The sequence below is a fragment of the Gadus macrocephalus genome, chromosome 10, assembly GCF_031168955.1.
Source record: "Gadus macrocephalus chromosome 10, ASM3116895v1".
Lineage (NCBI taxonomy): Eukaryota > Metazoa > Chordata > Actinopteri > Gadiformes > Gadidae > Gadus > Gadus macrocephalus.
This window is the reverse complement of record NC_082391.1, coordinates 1,107,590-1,131,748: the sequence shown is the minus strand read 5'-3', so window position 1 is coordinate 1,131,748 and position 24,159 is coordinate 1,107,590. Positions and strand designations below refer to the sequence as shown.

General features: G+C 43.2%; 1 protein-coding gene and 1 long non-coding RNA gene across 2 annotated transcripts in view; both read right to left on the bottom strand.

Moving 5' to 3' along the window:
- Window positions 1-24,048, bottom strand: part of b4galt1l (DP-Gal:betaGlcNAc beta 1,4- galactosyltransferase, polypeptide 1, like) — a 30,048-nt gene extending 6,000 nt beyond the window's left edge. The window contains exons 1-4 of the mRNA XM_060063853.1: window positions 23,231-24,048; window positions 19,390-19,625; window positions 8,672-8,859; window positions 2,297-2,419 (exon numbers count right to left, since the gene is read on the bottom strand). Of these exons, the coding sequence (XP_059919836.1) occupies window positions 2,297-2,419; window positions 8,672-8,859; window positions 19,390-19,625; window positions 23,231-23,561 (878 nt within the window). The 5' untranslated portion in view covers window positions 23,562-24,048. The remainder of the gene's footprint in view (window positions 1-2,296; window positions 2,420-8,671; window positions 8,860-19,389; window positions 19,626-23,230) is intronic.
- Window positions 11,229-15,161, bottom strand: LOC132466593 (uncharacterized). The gene is made up of 2 exons (XR_009527897.1): window positions 13,107-15,161; window positions 11,229-12,966 (listed from the first exon to the last, which is right to left on the bottom strand). It is a non-coding gene; the product is annotated as an uncharacterized LOC132466593 (long non-coding RNA).
- Window positions 24,049-24,159: the final 111 nt, after the last annotated feature.

Below are 24,159 nucleotides of genomic sequence, written 5' to 3'. Positions count from 1 at the left end.
TTTTTTCATAAAAAATCCGATTTCCGATTTAAATCGATTTACATAAAAAAGCATTATGGCAGGCCCTGCCATTGTAAACAGTGTAACCTAACATAAAATGTAAAATATATAAAATATAAAATAAAATATTTCTGTAAACATAAAATATTTCTAATGATAAGAGGACTTCTGATAAAGTGCCAACATAACATTCAAACTTTCAACACTGGTCATAAATATACAGTGTTTTGCAAACGGTAATAATTACCTTAAGAAAGGGAATAGTAACGGGAGAAGAATGAGGAAAAACACACACGCACGCAGCTCTTTCCTTCACTCGTCTGTATTGAATGAGGAAGAGGAGTGCGATCCCCCTACTGGAGCCCCGAGGCATTACCAAAAGATCGACGAATTACCAACAGATCGACGAATTATTAAACCACACAGATATATTTCAAATGAATTATGTTTACCTCAAAATAGATTATACATATATGAATAAATTGTGGTATACAACTTGTCAAACTTGCTGCCATGTTTGTGTATCACTTTGGTAAATGCGCGCTCTGTGCGGGGGGAGGGCTGAGCCCATTCCAAACTACGGGAGCTGAGAGGGAAGCGTTTGCGGATGTTGAAGAGAAACCCGATTTTCATTTGAACAAGTCGACGTGAGCTACACACTCGAATTAATCGATAAAATCGGTTTATCGCCCAGCCCTAGCTAGTTCATAATTTTTTTAAATAGCGCCAACTTTGGATGCAGTACCAAAATTTGGGTTCATTAGTAGTGGGGGGTATTGGTATCCACCTAATAATAGTCGTATTTTTTTTATATACAATAACAAAATGGTCATATAAGAAAAATGGGCTAACTGCTCCTACTTTATTGGCCAATATTTCTGATTTTCTTAAAATAGCGTCACCTTTGGGTGCAGTACCACAAATTTGGGTTTATGGGTAGTGGGGGTTATTGGTAACCATACCTGAACATTTCAAGAGTTTTCGACTTACGGTATAGGCTGCAGTATGACTTTTACAGAATTTGAGGAAAAAAAACACGTTACAGAAACAATAGGGGCCAAGCAGCTTGGCTGCTCGGACCCTATAATGCTAACGATTACAATAGGTTGGCTCACACTTTTTGCCTGGCCACCATGTCGTAGAATTCTAATGCAGTTGATACAAATGGTTGAGCGCATTGAAAGTTCAACCTTGCCCCGGTTGAACTGGTTTTGAAAACCAGTGTGTTTGCCTGTTTGATGCAGAACCAGCTATCACGTACAGTAGTGTCATGCATAGTAGTGTTTTAATAGTATTAGACTAGATTAAAACTATAATAGTAAAAACTTGTATATCGTTTTCACGATTATGTATAAATACAGATATTCAAATACAATGACAGCGCTGACTTATTGGACTTCATTTAACTTTCCTGATCAGCATTTGTAATGTTTATATTTCCTGGTCTGTAGTAGTACATTAGTACATTACAACATTGTAATATATTTTTAGTAGCCTACCGTCTTTATGTATGAGCTTAATAATAAGCAAGGTTATGAAATAATTGCAACGTGTGTACACATATAGTAAACCAAATCCTAGCTTAATTAAGCTTTTTGAATTGCTTCATGTAGATACTTCAGCGCTGGTAGAATATCGTGGAATTGATACCCAAATTGGTATTTGTTTGCTCATGCTTTTGCTTAGCTGTCTTGGGGCTGCTATGTTTGTCACCTAGTTGTCTTGGCCTTTTAAACTTACATTTGTATGTACTTCTTAACTGTGTATTGTTATTGTTTTTGTTTTAACTGTGAAGCGCTTTGTGACCCTGGTCTGTGAAAGGCGCTGTACAAATAAAGCTTACTTACTTACTTACTTACCCAGAGGTCAATAGAAATCCCTGACCAATCCCTGCACATCCTGGTGAGGATTTGCATATTGGAACACAACACTTCAGACAAAGTAAAGGTATAGGTGACACAGTGTACGGTGTATCGTTTGCCTTAGTGTGACTACTTTGGGCAAAGTTAACTTGCAAGCAGAGCTCAGGGTGAGACCCGGTAATAATTCATTGCGCTGAGCAGAGTTCGTATTGCGGAGATCTTCCGTCAATGCCACAGTATCAGATGACAAGACCCTGACACCTTGTCTCTTCAGGACCGGGGCCAACAGTAAGGCAACACGGACCCAGGTTGCCAGTAAGCCTGCAAACAAGCCTGACCTTGTGCAAATGGTAAAGCCATTTACAATAAAGCCACAATTTGAGTTATTCACATCCCTAATGAGTAGTAGTACTTAGTATTAGTACTGATATCACCTGTTGTAGATGTCATCGTCTTCGCCTCCCCAGCCCCAGTAGCTGTTGGGTAAGCCATTGATCTTCTTGAACTGCTCCTTGCTCATGGCTGACACGCCCCCGAAGTATTGCCAGTATGGTAACCTACGGCAACCGGGCGAGAGAGGGGTACATTGAGGTAGTTTAAGTGGGGAACAGAGAAAAAAAGAAGTTTCCGCCCACTATCTTAAAGGACAAATCCGGTGTAAAATGGATTTGGGATATGTTTGGTATGATAACGAGTTGGAAAGTTCGTTTTGGAGCAAAAAAGCTCCTATAGACGCATTCTTCAGTTGGCTGTTTTTAGCCGATTCTACCAAAACGCTATAAACCTGGAACGATAGGGGCATGTGTTATGGTAAAAACGAAACCGCTATTTTAAACCACTTAAAAGGCTATAAGTAGCCCGACACTTAATGGTAGTATAATAAGGGTTTTAACATATGAAACGAGGCATTGATAACTTTGTAAGTGCACAGATTGTTTATTAAAAATGACATTTTATAGACAAAATACCATCAGTAGTTCACCCGTCGACGCCATCATGTTTTTAAGACTCGATAGATAGATTGAAGAACACAGAGATTGTGACATCCGGCAACAACACGCAAGCTCTGTGTTCGCCAATCTACTTATCGAGTCTTAAAAACAAGATGGTGTCGACGGATGCACTACTGATGGTATTGTATGTATAAAATGTCCTTTTTAATAAACAATCTGTACACTTAAAAGTTATCAATGCCTTATTTAATATGTTACAACCCTTATTATACTACCAAAGAAGTGTCGGGCTACTTCTAGCCTTTTAACTGGTTTAAAATAGTGATTTAGTTTTTACAATCACAAATGCCCACATCGTTCAATGTTTGTAGCGTTTTGGTAGAATCGGCTAAAAACAACCAACTTAAGAATGCGTCTATACGCGCTTTTCTGCTCCCAAACAAACATTCCAACTCGTTATCATACTAAACATATCCCAGATCCATTTGACACTGGCTTTCTCCTTTAAGAACAATTTGATCGGAGGCCAAAACGATACAAATATTGAAACCAGCACCCTTAGTTTCATAGAAACAGGTGTGTATTCAAACATCAAAATGCAGGTCACACTTGTTTCAGCAAGGGTGAACAGCCATTAGCAAACTACCATTCTAGAAAAGGTTATTTTTTTCCAGGCACTTAATAAAAGGAATTATAGACAGAAACTCGGGAGGTGTAGTAAGTATTTTTTTGACAACTTAATACAGTGGTTCCCAACCTTTTTTGGGCTGTGACCCCATTTTGACATAAAAAAATTTCTGGCGACCCCAGAGACATTTCTTTATTTTTTGTTATACTGTGAACAAATACAGAGTAGCCAGGATAAGTGCACAAATTGACAATTTTCCAAAGATGTCCGGTATATATGCAAGGAGGCTCATTTTCTGCTGGTAACCTCTCGACAACCACCGTGCCACCGTGTGAAATAGTATTTTTTCATATTCAGAGCCCTTGTCGGCGCACAGTGTTGCAAACAGACGTGCGCGCAGAGGATGTGGCTTGATGTAATTCACTATGGTTACGACCTGGTGCAGTATGTCTGCAATGGGCGCAATTTAGTTATTTTTTTAGCTTCTTCCTTCCCGCACATCGTTTTCACCATTTCGATGGCAGCTGGCAATATTAGAGTCTCAGCAATGCTATGTGACTTCATATTCCTAGCAATGAGATAGCTCACCTCAAGAGAAGCTTTCAGGGCCCGTTCACTAGCAGTCACAGCCTTTTTGAAATAGGCCTACACTTGCTGTTTGTTCGGTAGTCAAATTTATTTTCGAAAAAAGCTCTTGGTTTGCCGACATGCTCTTTGTGTGGTGTCTCAAAGTTTCTTTTGAGTTTGTTTGGCTTCACTCTCGGCAGACAGGACCTTACTACATAGCAGACATTTCGGCTTCTCCTCGTAGCATTCCACTCACACTTGTAAATCCATACTGAATCGTATGTTCGCTGTGTCTTTGGTGTCTGTGCCACAGTTCCTCTTGGAACTGTCTTTGGAGGGACAGGGCCAGGCAAGCGAATAAATCTTTCCATTTTGTTTTATACACTCTGATTGCAAGTTTGTTTTTACATTTTACAGGTTTGAGCTTGAACTCAAGTAATGTAACTGTTAGGGATGCACCGAAATGAAAATTCTTGGCCGAAACCGAAAATGAGGAAACCAAGGCTGAAAACCGAAAACCGAAACACAGAAAGAAATTATTATGACAATTATTAGTACCGTTTATACCGTTTATACTCGGTAATACAACCCTAGTACCATTGAATTTATTGCTATGACTGTGTACTAACTTAATTAAAATCAAGGCATTGCAATTTTTGCAAATCGCTATACGTGGGTCTTTCTCAGAAACATTGAAAAACGTCCACACCGCAGACATATTGGCGCTTATCCAGACAAGCGTGTGCTGGCCGCGCTTTTTGTTTGCGTCATCACAAATTTCTGTTTCGGCCGTGTTGTTTCGGTGATAAAAGTATCTCGGCTGAAAACCGAAAATGCGCTTTTGGGCCATTTTCGGTGGCCGAAAATTCGGTGCATCCCTAGTAACTGTGCAGTCACGTGATCGCGGCACTCAAAGATGCACCAGCTCAGAATTTTGCTGCATTTTATTTGAACTAGATTTATATTTGAGAAAATGAAAGTATAGGAGACAGTTATGTACGATTATTTGTAGTGTTTTATTAAAAAAATATATATATATTTTTTTTTTTAAATCAATATTTTTTTATTTAAATCCATTACTAGACATTTCAGGCAACCCTATTTAAATTCCAGGCGACCCCACATGTGGGGTTGGGACCCCAAGGTTGAAAAACCCTGACTTAATACCTTTTAGTAAAGGCAATTAAGAAATAATATAACAGAGAATATGCACTTAGAACCTATTTTTCTAGGGAAATTCCAAGTCTGTGTGTTAATTTGAGTCCGTCTGTGTAAAACAGGAAAACAACAACCCAGAGAATGGAGGGACTTTCAGAGACCTCTGACTTCCTGTGTCGTTGTCATGTGACCATCCTGACTTCCTGTTTTGTGCGTCACTGGCAGGAGGCCAACAACCTCCTGGGGGTTAACTTATTTTACCCATGCCGCGTCTCTGGCTTGGGGCGCCTTCAAGCATTTAATGAACTCGTGACACGCTTGGAAGAATTTGTTTGTGTGGCTTGTCTGGCCTTGCGTTTACGACCTAGGCCGACAGCATGACCACTCTGAACACTGTATCGTATTGTATTTTGTTTTACATATTTACTAGTTACCTTCTAGGGGAATAGGCTTGGTATTCTTAGTGTTGCTGAAAATATAAACTCTTGTTATCTGCTTTACTTTATTTTACAGCCCAACAGTGTATTGGTTAGCTTAGTGCCCATGACGCTGTTCAGGACAGAAGGCAAGCGCGTTGGCTTGGACAGACACCCCTAACAGCACATATAACATCTATGAGCAATGCTTGCCCCTAATCTGATCGGAAACCAGTGAAGTTAGCTAGTGGGTAGTAAAAGGCCTAGAGCTGCTATTTAGGTGGTCCATATGTCCGCCAAATCTGAGCCTCTGGCTTGCTGCACTGGACAACGTTGTGGACACTGAGCTGTCACTCAAAAGCTCACTAGCCGCTTGGGACACACAGAGAGGTTTTTACTCAGAACTGCAAACAAAAGGCCTGGTAGCACAAACCAGAGGACTGTCAGCGTACATGCAGAGCCGACAGTGAGCGCAAAAATCGTAGAAAAAAGCAGAGGTCACTCTGAACAAAATGATCAAGATGTAAAAGATGAAGTTCAAACGCTGAACCAAATTATTTGGAATATAATTTTTGACTTTATTAATTTACTCTCCCTTAAAATTGTATTTCCTTGCTCGCAGCAGGAAGAGGACGACAAGGGGGGGGGGGGGGCAGCTATTGAGCTGTAAACGTACCTACTGGGTTTTAAAGAAAATCCGTAGGGATCACACCAACACATTAAACATTGCACACCAATTAACAATTATCCAATTTACTCAAACAAACAATAAACAAACTAGCTTGTCAGGAAACCTGAACACAGACAAAAAAATTAAAGGTCCCATGGCATGCTACTTTATGGATGCTTTAATATAGATATTAGTGGGCCCCAAACACAGTATTTGAAGACGTTCCCAAAATTCAGCCATGGTGCAGAATTACGGCCACTACGAGCCAGTCGCACATTGAGCTTCCCCCAAATGCGCTGTTTTGGTGTCTGTAGCTATAATGCAAATGAGGAGGAGAGGGGCGGGTCAAGGAGGAGGGTGGGGGTGTGGCCCTGAGCAGCTTGCGGCCACGGTACCATGCGCTCTGTTTACAGTGGATGTATCGCAATGGCGAGGCGCACACAGCCTTTAGCCGTGTTCTGTAAATATTCCAGAACACACAGGAGTCCTGGAGCTCTATATCTAAATAATACCATATTATACATAGATATCTATATCATATAATATATATTATCACGGCCAAAAGCTGTGTGAGCCTACAGACGATATAATGAATCTCCAACGACGGTTCTACGACGTCGCTGGTTCTTCCACTTCCACATCAATCTGAAGTAGACTGAACCACGACAAGGAGGAGAAAGGGATAGTTGACCGCGGTTGTCTCCTGCCGGAGCCTCGCTGCCGAGGGAGCGGGCAGCGCTTAGGCACCTCCGCCTCCTGCAGCGCCGAGGCGGTGGTCCCTCGGCAGCGGTCAGCGCTAAGGCACTACCGCCTCCTGCAGCACCGAGGCGGTGGTCCCTCGGCAGCGGTCAGCGCTAAGGCACCACCGCCTCCTGCAGCACCGAGGCGGTGGTCCCTCGGCAGCGGTCAGCGCTAAGGCACCACCGCCTCCTGCAGCGCCGAGGCGGAGGTCCCTCGGCAGCGGTCAGCGCTAAGGCACCACCGCCTCCTGCAGCACCGAGGCGGTGGTCCCTCGGCAGCGGGAAGCGGGGCTCAAGCGGGAGACATTCGCGGCCAACAATCCCTTTCTCCTCCATGTCGTGGTTCAAGTTCTTGAGGGAGTCAAAGCCAAGTTTCCTTTCCCCAAATTCATTCTCAACCATGGCTGAGATAACCCCCACTACGAGTCTCGTTGTGGAAATACCAGAGACCAAAGTCCAACGTGTTATGCGCCATAACACCAACAGCAGAACGGTTATCCAAATAACAAGGAAGTGTACAACACTTGCGTTACAGTCCTGGAGCTCTATAACTAAATAATATGATCATATAATCCATTGATATCTACATCATATAATACATACAAAATAATAGAAAAGCTGTGTGCGCCTCCAGACGATATTATGAATCACAAATGACTTTGTCGGGTTCTCCGACGTCTCTGGTTCTTCCACATCAATCTGAAGTAGACTGAACCGCGTGCTGCCTGCTGCCCGCTGCCGGACGGTGGTGCTTCGCGGCAACCGGCGGCAGGCAGTATGTCGCAGTTCATACTTCAGGGAGTCAAAGCCAAAGTTGCTTTCACCCAATTCCTTCTCAACCATGGCTGAGATAACCCCCACTACAGTCGCGTTGTGGAAATACAAGACAAGTCAAAGAACCGACGTGTTATGCACCATAACACGAATAGCAAACACTTGCTTTACATGTGGCGCTCGCACAGTCGTGTCTCCTTGGCGGGCCAAATTCTCTGGGCGGACATGGCAGAGAAAGGGGAGGAGCTTAGATCCTTTATGACGACATATGGGACCACATTCCAAATCAGCGCGCTTGAGCCTCCGTTTTCTTCAAAGGCGAGCAGAACACCTAGTGCTCATTTTATACCACACACAAGTTTTAGCCACTGGGGGACCATAGGCAGGCAGGCTCATATTTATGCTTAAAGTGAGATTTTCAGCCATGGGACCTTTAAACGTTTACTTTTATGGGTGTTATGTTCCTATGTATTTGTAGGATTTTGGTATTTCTTCTCCCTGTTCTTATTTTCGGGACTACAAATATGGCTGTTCTGGAGTCCAGCATTTTCATCAGTTGTTCCATCTCGGCGCCCTGGTGCTTCCACACACTTACACGCACACTTATGCGCCTGCGTATTAGCCTACTCCGTTAACTGTCTTTGGTTAGTTGCCACTATGGCAATTGGTCACTTATTTTGTTTCATCAGCCTCTTCCAACTGTTGCCATATTTGGCCTTGGTGTTGGTTAAGATTGTGTGTTGGTCAACATTATTTTGAGTGAGCTTCATCCCTGTCCATCCCCTAGAGTAGACTAGGCCCATGTTCCTACCCCGTCTATCCCCTAGACTACACCCGTCTATCCCCTAGACCAGAGGGTTGTAATAGGGGCGAACAAGGAAGAGGAGACTGAGAGTTTCCTACTTGAAGCCAAACTTGTCCATGGAGACTGAGAGGTGGCGTGGCTGGTCGAAGCACTTGTAGGTGTTGCGGTCGTCCATGGGGATGATGTCTACGTCGCTGAAGACAAAGCACCCGTAGTCGTAGTCCTTCAGCGCCTCCATGTAACCCACATTGAGCAGCTTTGCACGGTTGAACGTCTGCGTTCCTCCCTGTTGGACGCAGAGACAGAGAAAAGATCGGATTAGTATGCATTTCATTCGATAAATAATTTTAACAGTATTTTTCAGCGTTTTAAATTTAATTTCTGGAAAACCTATAAAAATATATATATTTTGAATTCATTCTTGAAATATCTTGCCAAACACAGAGAACTAGAGCTACAAAGTGAATGTTCTCTTATCACTCTTCTACTCACTACAATAGAAGTACTTCCCTTCATTGTAAAAGCATTGAAGTAAGGTTATATCCAGAGCAGTCCCGTCGACTGTAAAAGATTTGGACGTAGCGTCTGTGACAGACAGTCGCCCATTGGTTTCCAGAAAACCATGGCTGAATATTTCCGGCGGATGCAGTGGGCAAGAGGTGTACTCTTTAACTTATATGGCTGGGATAGATCAATCAAGATAAGCTTTTACTGAGTTTGGCTGCTGACTGATAATAATGAAAGAGGGTTTTCTGTCTAAAGAGGATCAGGATGCTACCGCCATGCCCGCCTTTGTGTGAAGCTCTGGCGAAGTCGACTAATATGTAGTTTAACATGTTATGCCGCTTTTCCACTGCATGGTACCAGCTCGACACGACTCGACTCAGCTCGCATTTTTTGCGTTTCCACCGCGAAAACATGGTATCTGGTACCTGAAGTGGCTGCTTTTTCTAGTACCGCCTTGCTCTAGGTTCCAAGCGAGCTGAGCCGATGCTAAAAGGTGACGTCGGCAAACGGCCGGCCACTGATTGGCCAGAGAGTGTGACGAAGTCACGAGAGCGACATGGCAACCATGCTGGTAACAGCCATAGCAGTGCCGCAGCCAACATATTCCACTTCTTCAACATGCCAGCTAATAATACGAACACGAATACCATCGCATCGATGTCCTCCTTTGTTGTTATGTGGGTTCTGTCAGAGAATGTCTAATATGACGGGCTCTGGTTCTGTCCATGTGTGGGTTGCGTTGGTCAGCGTAGGTGTTGTTTGCGTCGCGTACAAAAATACGTCACGGCCCTTTCGCGCAGCCGACCACGCCCACGTCCAGGAGGTACTATTTGCGGTGGAAAAGGACCCGTGCTGCTACCGTGTTGAGTCGTGTCGAGTCGAGCTACATGTGCGGTGGAAAAGCGGCATAAGACTATATTAGTCGCTTAACAAGTTGGAATACATGTTTAGCCTTCTCCAATAGCATATAGGTGGTTAACAGTGGTTTGATGCAGAAAGAACCACCGCCGTTCTAGGTCAATAGAGTGGCGAAGTCACGCCTCTTCCGGTAGGGCTCATGGGACCTATGAGATCGAAAAATATGAATGGGTTTCAATGGAGAGAAAATAATTATTTTCTGGTCCCGGTCTTTATATGCCCTGGATTACACATATGTTGTTTGTGGATTTAAAGGATAATTTTTCATGCAAAGAGTTCGACCGTTTAGTGTGCAATTGTTCAGATAAAGGCTGTTGAGAAAACACAACGAGAAAGACTACACGGCTGGTATGTGACGTCACGCTCCCTGCGACTGGCGTGGAGAAGAAAGAGAAAATAATTATTTTCTGGTCCCAGTCTTTATATGCCCTGGATTACACATATGTTGTTTGTGGATTTAAATGATAATTTTTCATGCAAAGAAAACTAAAAATGTTCGTGAAGAAGTTTGATAATTTTAGGTTTTATGTGAGGCCGCTTTGTGAACTACAGCTCTTCGCTGCTCTCAACGCATATGATATACGTCCCACACCCGCCCTTGGAACTCGGCACAGAGATGGCGATCTCTCTGCCCCACTTCACCGCTTTTTCCAAGGGGAGGATAAAAGCATCGAAAGAGGTGAAAACCATTATAAGTCGGGGCACGTGCAGAGTTTCAGTTATGCCGATGGGAAGATTGTCGGTCTTCTCCACGCCAGTCGCAGGGAGCGTGACGTCACATACGAGCCGTGTAGTCTTTCTCGTTGTGTTTTCTCTACAGCCTTTATCTGAACAATTGCACAATAAACGGTCGAACTCTTTGCATGAAAAATTATCCTTTAAATCCACAAACAACATATGCGTAATCCAGGGCATATAAAGACCGGGACCAGAAAATAATTATTTTCTCTCCATTGACACCCATTCATATTTTTCGATCTCATAGGTCCCATGAGCCCTACCGGAAGGGGCGTGACTTCGCCACTCTATAGGGATCAATGGGATCATAAGGTCATATCCAAGCGGGACATTAAAAAACAGCCATTCACCTCTTCTGTTTGAAGTTGATGAATGCATATTTTTTATTGATAAAAATGTATACATTTTATTCATCTTTTGAATTTACTAATCACAAAGCTGGATTTATTTTATTTATCTTCTCAGTCGTTGGGGAGTTTGTGTTAATGATAAATGGCTTTACCATTTACACAAGGTCAGGCTTGTTTGCAGGCTTACTGGCCTAACCTGGGTCCGTGTTGCCTTACTGTTGGCCCCGGTCCTGAAGAGACAAGGTGTCAGGGTCTTGTCTTCTGATACTGTGGCATTGACGGAAGATCTCCGCAATACGAACTCTGCTTAGCGCATTGAATTACCAGTGTCATGGAAATATTAATCATAAACTATAATACACAATTATAAACATTACATTAACCTTGTTTATAAAATTACTAGTAAATCTAGAAGGAACTGTTTACATTCTCCTTGGACCTTAAGTTACCTCCCTTCCTCTCTCTAACTGAGAGGTTAAGATAGTTCAAATTTGCATTCCCACTGGAGCCGTTAAGTCTGATACTGAGGCAAGACCAATCGACTGACTTCTAAATTTGTTGGGTAGATTTGTTTAACTGCCTTGCAGCCTTGCAGAGATGTCCACTTCCCCCATAGTGAATTGCAGTTAACTTGGCCTCTCCCGCCAATCCAAAACTCTCGATGGTCACTCCCACTATCTATGTTACCTGTATATTCCCTACCAAAAGAATGTAGCATAACATGTTAGACTACATTAGTCGCCTTTCTGGTTCTCCAAGACGGCGAGGTGAATTTTGACATACACCCGATGTCCAAAAAAATCCGGAACACCTCACGGGAAAGCTGGCATTGGTCAACGCGAGCTCCGTTTCATCTAAAACGTTCATTCTGAAGGACTTCTTCATTCAACGACACCTGGATATACTGATTTTAACCGAGACATGGATACGCGCTGGAGCTGGTGAGTCACCTGTCTTTGGTGAACTTTTTCCAACAAACTGCTAATTTTGTTGGAATTATTAGTACCATTGCATTTATGGCTATGAATGTGTAGGCCTACTAACTTCATTAAAATCTAGGCATTCAAATTTTTGCAAATCGCTATACGTGGGTCTTTCTCAGCAACATTGAAAAACGTCCACACCGCAGACATATTGGCGCTTACCTAGACAAGCGTGTGCTGGCCGCGCTTTTTGTTTGCCCCATCACATATTTCTGTTTCGGCCGTGTTGTTTCGGTGATAAAACTATTTCGGCCGAAAACCGAAAATGCGTTTTTGGCTGAGAGGTTTCATAGGCCCCCTGAGAGGGCCTATGAAACTATACCCCTCGGTCTTGTGGGGTCCTCCAGGGGTCCATCCTGAGTCCAATCCTGTTTCGTTTATATATGCTCCTACTGGGGTATTTAATCCAGGGACTGCCTTCAGACGCCCCTAGAGGGTCTCAAGGAGATAAATTACTGGGTGGGGGATAATTTCCTCCAATTTAACAATAGCAAAACAGAAGTTATCATCTTAGCGCTCCAAATTCAAAAACCCCATCTTCACTGACCTAGGTAGTCTAACCCCATTCATAAAACCTGAATAAAATCTGTTAGAAATCTGGGCATCTTTTTTGATTCTGAGCTTTGCTTTAATAAGCAAATCTCCTCCGTCATGAAGAACAGCTTCTACCAGCTCAGAACCATCTCTAAAATAAAGCACTCCCTATCATACCACAATCTGGAAATAGTTATCCATGCTTTCATAACATCACGGCTGGAATACTGAAACTCCCTCTACCTTGGTCTCCCTCAGTCCCTCATATCACGCCTCCAAATAGTTAAAAATGCAGCAGCAAGACTGTTGACTGGGTCAAAAAAGTGGGAGCATATCACACCTGTTCTTGCTTCCCTTCACCGGCTGCCAGTTCAACAAAGGATCATACGTTCTTATGGTGTTCAAAAGCCCTCAATGGTCAGGCCCCATCTTATATATCAGACCTTTTACACCCCCACCCAGCCCCGAGGTCCCTAAGATCCTCTAATAGGGGTCTTCACCACATCCCCCGCTCCAGACTCAAACAAAAAGGCGACCGGGCCTTCGCAGTAGCTGCTCCGCGCTCGTGGAACCAACTGCCCCCCAACATACGCGATGCCCCCTCCATTGATGCCTTTAAATCAAGGCTCAAAACCCGTCCGTACAACCTTGCTTTCCCTCCCCATTAACTATCCGACCTCTGCACTACTGCCTTTGTTTGTGTGTCGATGTCCGGGTTTTATGTCTTTTATTTACATTCTTCCAATGTTGTTGTTGTTATTTTGCCTTCATGTTTGCCTACTGAATGCACTCTGTACAGCACTTTGGTCAGTGCAAACTGTTATAAATGTGCTTTTATAGATACATTTTACTTACTTACTAATTTTACTTACTCATATTATTATGTTATTGCTACGCCTGAACTTTACACAACAAATATTTTTGCAGGGAATATTTCCAAAGCTCCTTTGCTACATACTCACCCTAGAGATCAGCCGTTCGGGGATAGGGGGGGAACAATTATCCGGGGAAAGATCAACATTTCTGCACCTGCTCAGGCAGTAGATAGAATGTCAGCACTTTAAATAACAAAAAGGACCAGACTCTGCCGCTTCTGCTCATGTGCACTACGTCGCCATTTGACTGGCCCTGAAAGCCTGGCTCTGTGTAACCAGGACAAATGTAAACAGTTCGTTATCTATTGACAAAGAAGAGATCAGAAGGGACATCTTGTCATTAGATCAATCCAGTAGGCTCCTATTGCACTCCTAACTGTCCCAGGAAGGAGGGATCCCTCTTCTGTGGTCCTTGTCAGGGTTTCTCCCCTCTTGGCTTGGGAAGTCTTTCCTTAACCTTAAGAGGGCCTAGGGTTAGGGGGTTGGGTCTGGTCTCATGTGGGAAGCAAGCGGCGATCAACACAGTTCATGAAATATGAGCAAATAAAACAGACTCAAATCGGGTTCCGCTGACGTAACTATTAACCTAACTCATAATTACATTATTTCTCTCAGGATTGAGTGTCTGAAGACGCTGGAACTGCCTCTTCAGTGTCTCTATCCGAACAGGCGGTGGCAAAGAGGGAGGACTCTTGTCTTCCGAGTATCATTGGATGACTCCAAGCGCAAGCAAAGAGACAACAACGCAGGGTGGTGTTTTCTTTCAGCTGCACATAATGGGGGTAACCAGAATCTGGTTTTACGGTGGTACTATCTATTACAACGGAGAAGCGCCCCTTCCTTCCCGTGGTCATGGCTACAAGGTGTACTTGTTTGTCGTAATTTTGCTGAACCTCATTCAGAACCTAGGACCTGAACATTGAGAAATTCCTGAACACTACCTGTAATTGTTGTGTGACTGACTACAATTTTCCCAAAGCAAATCCCAGTGAATGCAAATAAAAAAATCCAGGAGCAGTTGGGTTTTGTGCTGTACGATCCTCATAGGTAGGCTAAGGTCACTGAGGATTATCCCAAGACATTATCAATTGACTAAATAAATATTTCTCCTGAACATAGGGCTGGTTAGGATGTTTGAAAGGTATCAGGTCCAACCCCCAATCTCCACTGGCTGCCCTAACATCTAGGCATTCTTGAGCAAAATGTCTTATCCCTAACTGCTCCTAAATGAAATTCCAAAAAATACAAAAATCTTTGCAAAACGCTTTCGATAAAATTGTCTGGTAAATGGCTAAAAGAAAGCGTCCAATTATCAAAAGTCCAACTGTCCAAATTTTTCATTTGCATAGAAAGGGCAAATAAGGAGAAGGAATTAGTTTAATTTAACATTGAAAAGAGGCCTTCGCACACAGCCCTACACTACAAATATCAGCAGTGAGGCTGACATTTATTCACCTGGGAGACAAACAATAGTAAATATGAGAACCCAGGCAGGCATGCTGTACAGCAAAGTTTCTGACAGCTTCTTCTGATAAATGTACTTCTTGTAAGTCGCTTTGGATAAAAGCGTTGGCTAAATGCCCTATACGTAAATGCATGCAGCAGGGGTAACAGGGCCTGCAGAAGGTGGTTTAACATGGTGAGATATTACCCACCACAAGCAACCATTAGAAACACTGCGGCCGGAGGAAGGAGAGTGGGGGGGGGGGGGGGGGGGGGGTTACACGTTAAAACAAGGAGAGAATTTATATACTCCTACCATTTCCTAAAATAAAAAAATTATAATCCCCTGAAAACCACAATAAGATGGCACTGCAACAAGACAAACAAAGCCAACATTTGAATTGCAATGAGGGTTCGTCAAATACCATAAACTACTCCTGAGAGGGTCAGGTGAAACACAAAGAGAGAAGAGAGAAAGAAGCCCATATTACCAGTAGGACTCAGGCAACAGGTCCCGCTATTGGTCGAGAGCAAGCAAGGAAGAGGGGCCAACTCCTTCTGCAACACAGCCATTGGCCAAGAACGCCTGACATGCAAAAAAGGGTGGCGGTTTGAGCGAGGGAAGTGGGTTGAGAAAAATCAAAAGGAAAAGTGATGATGATGAATGAGGGAGAAAAGGACAGAAAGAGGAAGGATGGCATGAGAAAAAGAGAACAGCGAGTCATCTGCAAATGCATAAGAACAAACCAGTTAGCAAGTAAACACACAGTCGATAAATTCCCACACAAAGCATGCACCATACGCAAACATTTTCAAAGGAGTGTTAAACATCTTTTACCACAGTGACATTAAGTTTACTATATTTAATGATGTCATATTTGATGTTATCTTCTCCAAAAAAGCCCCCCTTGGCGGAATATCAAAGTGAATACCTGGGAGTGGTGCACGCCGTCTCTTGGAACGTATCCACTCACAAATATCAACCCGATCCCTCGCCATACTTTTACGTTTAATCCTCAGCTAAGTCCCACACAACGTGTCCCCCTGATCCGAGTATCCCAGACCTACACAAAACATGTTGTTTCAATCGGTGCAGTGGTTTTCTTGGCTATGGGCCCTGATCACAGTGAGGACAACACAAGCCCAATAACACCAGTGAGTGCCAGGAGGGACAAGTCCCAGCTCGCCCCCTCAGACTTCCTGCATGCCTTTCATGAGATACACTTCTGCACCAAGACCTTGATAACTTAGCAACTTGAGAACTATTCAAATTTAAGGAAATAACTAAAAAAACAGGGTTGCTGTGGAAATCTGATACTTGGTAGTTCACTCAGCTCTAAATACCATCGCTAAAGCAATAGCGTTCACCCGTCAGGGTTAAAAGACTTTAGAAGGGCAAACCCTACAATAATCCTCCCAATTGATTATTAACTTCATTGTGTGTAACCAGCCATACATCTATTAATGATTGATGAACGTAACATCCACTCAATTGTATTTATTTGTTCTAGATTACAGGAGCGGTGGTTAATGGTGTCCCTACTAGGACTATACCTAGGGCTACCTAGCAAGCTTAAGAAATATGAAAAGATATGGATTAACCATCTCTGTGAACTATAAGAAGTGTCTTGATTGTCCTAACTTGTTGTTACTTGCGTTACAACTTTGCAAAGCTTATTGCAAACCTCTGAGCTATTTACACAGCCCAAGGTCAAGGTCATTATTAACTTGAGTGTTCAAATCTTTCTGAGAGAGCGGATGCAAATAAGTAGGAGAGAAAGCCGGGTGAGTTGAACATTGAACTAGACAAGCCCAGTTGAGAAAGACAGTTGAGAATATTGAATACTAAACTAGACTAAATGTTAACCGAGTTCTATTTAATGCTAGAATAACCTACGGCAGACAGAAGCTACAGCTCTGTGGGCCCTGCGACTGCCCGCTTATGGTGCCAGAAGCTTCGTTTTCCTGCAGCCCTAAATGTCAGGGTCGTCATAGCGACACATGAAACTGCGGTGACGTCATCTTTAATGCGAAACATCCCGTAATCTAGGAGGTTATTACAGGGATGGTTCGCTTGATTTTTGGTACGTGACTGTTTCTCACAGCAAGGAGACAAATGTGTATTGCAGAGTAGTCAAGTCATTAAAACAAATGGCAGCTACTATAGAAGCAGCATGGCTATTTCAAAAGTTGGGAGGTTTGGGCCGGATGTCCCATATCATGCAGTGAGGATGCATTGACACATTAATGATTCTCCCTGACGAATCAGTACTCGGGGAGGGTTTTAACGTCCACTTCTAGTGTCACCTCAAATCACTCGGAACCTCGAAGGAGGCACTCCAAAAGACTGGTAGAGTCAAGTTCAGCCGCTACTAAAAGAGCCATAATAAGCCAGAACATTGCTACATTACTAGTTAATAAGTGGGGCAGTCAGGAATTTAGACTGACGTCCTACACTTTGGAATTCTCTGCCCCAGGAGATAGCAGCGTGCAGAATCAAACCAGTTTTTAGTTTTTTTTTCAGATTATATTTCCTTAACACATCGATAATATACAAGATATGAAATATTTGATTGCACTAATTTCCCTGTTCTCAGTCGGATAATGCTGCTTGATTTATAACAATAGAAGTGAATAGTCAACACAGGGTATTTATGGGCCTGTTTATTGGCGCTTATCATCTCGATTGTTTGAGTTGCAGTTCCAATTTAAATGAGATCTGCTTCAGTGATTTCTTGGCAAAGCATTTGCTTTCATTTTGCATCCAGACTTGAAACTTGAGAATGCAGCTCTGGGAGATCTGTGTCTGATTGGATCTTAAACTCCATCTAAACATTGTAAATACCAATGTCTCTCAGTAAAAAGGTAAGCTACATTTAAGACAACTATCCTAGCCAGTTTCACTGATCCCCTACACTATCCCCATGTTTATGTTTTTGATATTTTCAAGGTTTTCTAGATAGTCAACACAAAGTCAAACCTAAGTTGAAAAACGACTGAAGAATCTATACCCTCAAAGGACAAGGCTGCTCCCTGTTAATTCATCAGCTTTATGCAAAACTAACAGCTACTCTGCTGCTTCAATAGAAGATCAGGGAAAGTGATTTCCTAAATAATGATGTCTCTAAATGGCATTGCCGTAACGTTACCTAGTCAGACGATTGCGGTCACAGTTCCTACATGTCAACGTATTTCCTACAATGTGAAGCAAAACAAGGCTTTCTGGAAACATACTTTATAACAGCGCTGTGTACTGTAGCAATCCCCGGGTCTGAGTTTATCAGCGAAGCCATTAATAGCGCTCCTTTCATGGTCATGGATTTCACAAAGTTTTGGTGTGGTGCGCAAATACAGCCCTGTTCTACAATAGGCAGGCTATATAAATCCGTTTAAAACTGTGCTTCCCTTGCATCGTGGTTAATTATGTTGTTTAATATCTTTTTTATTGTGATTTTGGTTTGATGTACTCATCTATGATGCTTACATCAATATTTTTCCATGTGTCCTAATAAATAATGAATGAAAAGTAGATGCTATCATAACATTGACTTAAAGCTGCATTGGCTCGAGTTGTCAAGCTGAGTGACATTTGTGAGCTTTTTGGAAACAAAAAATAAGGATTTGATTAAAGAGGGAAGTCTGTATCTTCTGTCACAGCTGGCCATTGTAGTTTGTTTTAATGCATTACATTTCCCTTAAAAATTTAAAAATAAGCCATCGGCGACTTGATTGACTTCTAAGATCAGAACACATGAGACATTCTCATTTAAAGGGATAGCCCATATGAAAGGTGGCAATAGCTATACGCCAAATGAAAGGAGTCCCAGAATGTTTAATATCCTTATCACGGATGGCCATTACCAGATTGAGTTTTTTCATAAAACGGTAAGTCATGCATGTTATTTTCTTTTATGTAATGTTTTGTTCCAAGAGATGCCAAGGAAAATGAACAGCAAAGCCTAGAGGCTAAATAATGATAAAATAATGTAAAATAATGTATTATTTAAAAATTTACTTGATCATCTTATAATAGCTTTTATATAGGGTATATGGGCAGCAATGGGTTTATAAACCTGGCAGTCACAGTTTTTAAGGATTTGGTGAAACATTTTGACCTATATTTCACTGCAAAAAGAAGAGGATCGGCTTCAGTTTAGCCGATCAAACATCACAAAAAACAGTAATTGTAACTGCCTTAAACATTTTTATTATGCACATACCTAGTTTTAGGTTAAATTGATTTAAACAGAACACAAGTGTTCTGTTGGTCAGAGCTTCTCGCGAGATCAGATCACTGAAGTCACCTCGTTACAACCAGTGAAACCGAACCCTACGACACGCTGAGCAACAAAGTTAAATACAACAAGACCAACTAAGGATGACAAACCACATATCATCATCAACGTCATCATTACCGCACAATGAGACCCAAAACGTTCCCAACCTCAAAGGGCGTAGCAGTTTGTACCTGATTGATGACGTAGATGCCGTAATCCAGCTGCTGTCGCTGCAGGATCGGGTGGAGGTAGTGGAGCCAGAACTTGAGGTGCTCATCCCGGTTCCGAAACGGTATGATGATGGCCACCTTCTGCAGGGCGACGCAGTCTTTGGGTGTGTGGCGCCCGCCCAGCCTCAAGCCCACGTTATCCTTCATGACCTGCTCCAGCGAGACGGGGGTTTTGAACTCCACCTGCAGCGGGCCCACTGGACAGAGAGGGGGGGGGGGGGGGGTCAGAACGATCCAGGCGGATTTCTTAAATTAGCTTCTCCGCTCGGCAGTTGTCTGTCTGCTCTATTGGGTTAAAAACACTGTAGTCTAATTGTGAGCTGCTTCAGTGGCGTTGGTTGAAGGATTGTAATTCTTAATTGTTGTAGGGGCGTTGGTAGACTTATATTATTGATTGTTCGAGGGCTTTGTGTATCTCAGCGGTTCTGAACTGCGCACCATTAGGCGTCTCGTCTTCGTTATGTCTATTGGCTGAAGGAGTTTGTCTGTCGAGGCATTAGTAGTACTCTCGGAGACTGAAACTATGTGGGCGGCTGAAGGTCAAGCAATATCCTTGTTGCGAAACAGAATGTTTGGCGACAGGATCAGGATGTTTTCCATGATTGAGGTTCCTACCAATCTCTTCCCACCTGCCCTTTGGCCTCTAGCTGCAGCTAAAAGTTCCTTTCTTCAATTGAAAATTCAAATCAAATTCTTCCTCCTCAAACCCCTAAAAACTTGTTTTCCATATTCTTCTCAAGCCCTCCACTGCCCTATTTCCCTCCTCCCTACTGCAGTGATTTTTTAAATGCTTTGTAAAAAAAGACAGGTGACATGTCACAATGCTTTGTAAAAAAAATAAAAGAGTGAACTCTCTTTTAATGAAACCCTAACTCAACCCATCTGATGAATATAATCACCAACCCGTCTCTCTTCTACCATTTATATCCAAAACACTTGGCGATCTTTTCCCAACCCTCGTCGACCAGTCTGGATTCAAGACAGGCCATTGACGTCCCAGAGAAACATGACACTACCAGAACAGCCTGCCTCTCCACTGCTGTCATCAGCCAGGTGATTAACCAGCACTCCCTCACTACGAGAGCACCCCAGCAGTCGCTCAACATCATTTTGAAAAAGTTTGCCGTCCTGGCTCCACAATGATGGAACGAGCGACCGATTGACAGCTTGATAGCTGGGACCCTGAGCCATCTTCTGCCTCATGCTTGACGCTCAGCTGATAAGACTGCGTGTTGGTGAATGAAATAACAATGCCTGATATAAATCTTCTCATCATCTCTTGGTTCTGTAGCATAGAATTCGAAGCAGTTGCTTTATTTAATGAAAAAAAAAAAAGTATTCCATGTACTATGTGCTATGCCTGAATTCTTTGGTTGCATCTTGTTGAATGCACTTGTAAGACACTTTCGACAAAAGCATCTGCTCAATAAGTGAAATTGAAGGATAACTGCTAAATGCTGACCAATTGTGTCTGGCAACAAGAAAGACAAATAATGATCTAGGACGGTGAAAATATGTATCAGTTATCAATGCTGACTGATGAAGAGAAACTTCCTTTTAGGAACATATTTTGAAACAAAATATTTGATTTAATAAGTCTTGTGCGGACACGCCCACTGGTGATGTCATTATGAAACATCACCAGTGGGCCAAACGGGTTGTACCAGCTAATCACATCGACAACTGGTGGCATGACATGAGCCCTTTAAACAACAAAGAAGAATCGATACAATAAAGAAGTCAGTCGATTGGCACGGCCTGAGCATCAGAGTGGCTACATTGGGAATGCAAAAGTGAACTATCTTAACATCTCTGATGCCGCTTTCACACCGGTTTCTCGCCGGTTGGTTTCACACCGGCGAGAGCCAGCCACGGAGCCGGCGAGAGCAACGTCATGACGTCACTGCAAACGTTTGCTTACGTCTCCGCTTTACCAGCAACCCTCGCAGTTTCAAACAACAAGAACAATGGTGGAACTTTTTCTGGACCTCGGCAGAAGACCAAAATCCAAGGAGACAGGTTGTCTCCTCCACGGTCCACTGTGATTTTGTCTTAGCGTCCATCGTTCACTTCGGTGATTTAAAAATGCCGCCCTTCGTTGGTCTTCCTGGGATAACCCCGCCCCCTGCCCCCTGCCCCCTGCGTAAAAGCGGTTCTCGTTCTAGCCCAGCTCTAAAGTGGGGCCAGAGTTGAACCGGTTTTTAGGCCTAAAAAAAAAAAATGTTTGGTTCCGGTTTCCGACCGACCCTGTCAATTTATGTGCGACCCAAATTATTTTATGAGCTTTATAAAAATAAAAATAATAATAATAATATTTTTTTTTGATGCAAACTATAATTACGTTTTGGTACAGCACCTCTTCATTCTGTACAAGGATGAGCGAATTTTCTCGTTTTTAAATGAAAACAACCTACCTATCATTCGCTGCCGCTGGAAAAAACAAAATGAAAAAATAAAAAAAATTCCCTACCTACCCATGACCTCAACTGACAACCAACAGGAACCAATTATTTATTTTTTTAGGCCTTAGGGGCCGGAGCCGGTTCTTTGGCGGTGTGAAACCAAAGCCCTGGCCCTAGCTCCGAACTGGCCCGGAACCGGCCCCGATTTTGCGGCGGTGTGAAAGGGGCATTAGTATCTTTAGGTCCAGGGATAATGTAAACAGTTCATTTTAGGTTGACTAGTAATTATATAAACAAGGTTAATGTGATGTTTATAATTGTATATTATAGTTATGATGAATATTTCCAAGACACTAATGCCGCTTTTCCACCGCACATGTAGCTCGACTCGACACGACTCGACACGACACGACACGACACGACTCGACACGGTAGCAGCACGGGTGCTTTTCCACCGCAAATAGTACCTCCTGGACGTGGGCGGGGTCGGCTGCGCGAAAGGGCCGTGACGTATTTGTGTACGCGACGCAAACAACACATACGCAACCCACACATGGACAGAACCCACATAACAACAATGGAGGACATCGATCACATTACTATTATTAGCTGGCATGTTGAAGAAGTTGGAGAAGTGGAACATGTTGGCTGCGGCGCTGCTATGGATGTTACCAGCATGGTTGCCATGTCGCTCTCGTGACTTCGTCACACTCTCTGGCCAATCAGTCGCCGGCCGTCTGCAGACGTCACCTTTTAGCATCGGCTCAGCTCGCTTGGAACCTAGAGCGAGTAGGTACTAGAAAAAGCAGCCACTTCAGGTACCAGATACTATGGTACCGCGGTGGAAACGCAAAAAATGCGAGCTGAGTCGAGTCGTGTCGAGTCGTGTCGAGCTGGTACCATGCAGTGGAAAAGCGGCATAACAAATACATTCTAATTAAATCACAGATCATGCCATTCTACCCTATAACTGTGTGACTATGATTAAGGGCTATACTTTTAAGGTGACTGGGCTTGACCAAAAAGTGTGCCAGGGAGAGAACGTCAATAATCATTTTCTTAGGTTATGGAGGGGCTGGGGGTTGATAGCGGCCCCCAGACAGCAACATAACAAAAAAAAACTAGAAAGCAAAGAGAAGGTATTAAGAAGATAAAGCCATTGATCAAAGAAACGGGGGGTAGACTGACTTGATTGCGGCCCTTATAATGCTCTTAGTCATAGACGAATATAGAGTTACAAAATAGAAGGGAAAATAAATATATCTGTTTGACACACTCAAGTGAAGGGGGGGGGGGGGGGGAGCTGACTTCGCAAACTCAAGGGCCAAGTTTCCCATGCCATTCTCGATTCAAAGAACATCATGCACAATTGCATTAGCGGCGATCAGTGGTGGCTTTACCTAAGAGTGGCGATGTTTCGGGACATTTCCCAAGCTCAATGGTCTGTTGACTGGCAGCGACAGGTAGTTTTTTATTTGAAGAGATCCCCTGGTTCCTTTCATGGTTTGTGGTTGCTAGTCCTTCGGCTGTTGAAACGGCATTCGTCCCGGCCGGGAACGGCCGTGCAGTTGAATTCCGTCTGGTAAAAGTTGGCTCTTTATGAATAAACGCATGTCCGATGTCGAACGACTTAACGTAAAAAACAAAAACCACTGAAATGTGGAGAAAACACAGCAACACGAGCAACTTGCATATTTTGTGAATAGCACTAAAATTCACAGGGTCTTTCATCCTTCTGGCCGTGAGACGAGTGACTGAAGGATTGAACGCGCTCGGAGGTCGATACGTCTTTAAGAAAGAAGGGGGCGTGGCGAGTAGTCGGCGTAACTTGTAGTCTCGTGCTGTAGAGAGAAACTATCTTGAAAGTATCAGCTAAAAATAATTCAAAAAAAAGTTATAGCCTGGACTGACGAAGCGTTTGAAAATCAGCCAGTGAACTTTAAACCCTCAATACACGTTTTTAAAACCGATCGATTATGTCCTAAACGTGCCCGCAGAGGTGCTCGTCCTTTCCATTCTGTTTCGGTAGATAACGGTTTTTTAAATCAGAACGAAAACGAAAGCGCGGACATTGGTCTTCGGAGCCTCCTAAATTAATTTGCCGTCGACCGAAAACTAATATGACATTAGGGGAGTAAAGGGGAACCAGATCCTTCCCTCGGGGTCTGATATGGCTCTCTGGTCAATCTGATGGCTGCTGACGAAGCGCTTCCGGGTGTACAAGAGGAAGGGAAGGGCGTCACCATTGGGGCCATGTGTTACACACACACACACACACACACACACACACACACACACACACACACACACACACACACACACACACACA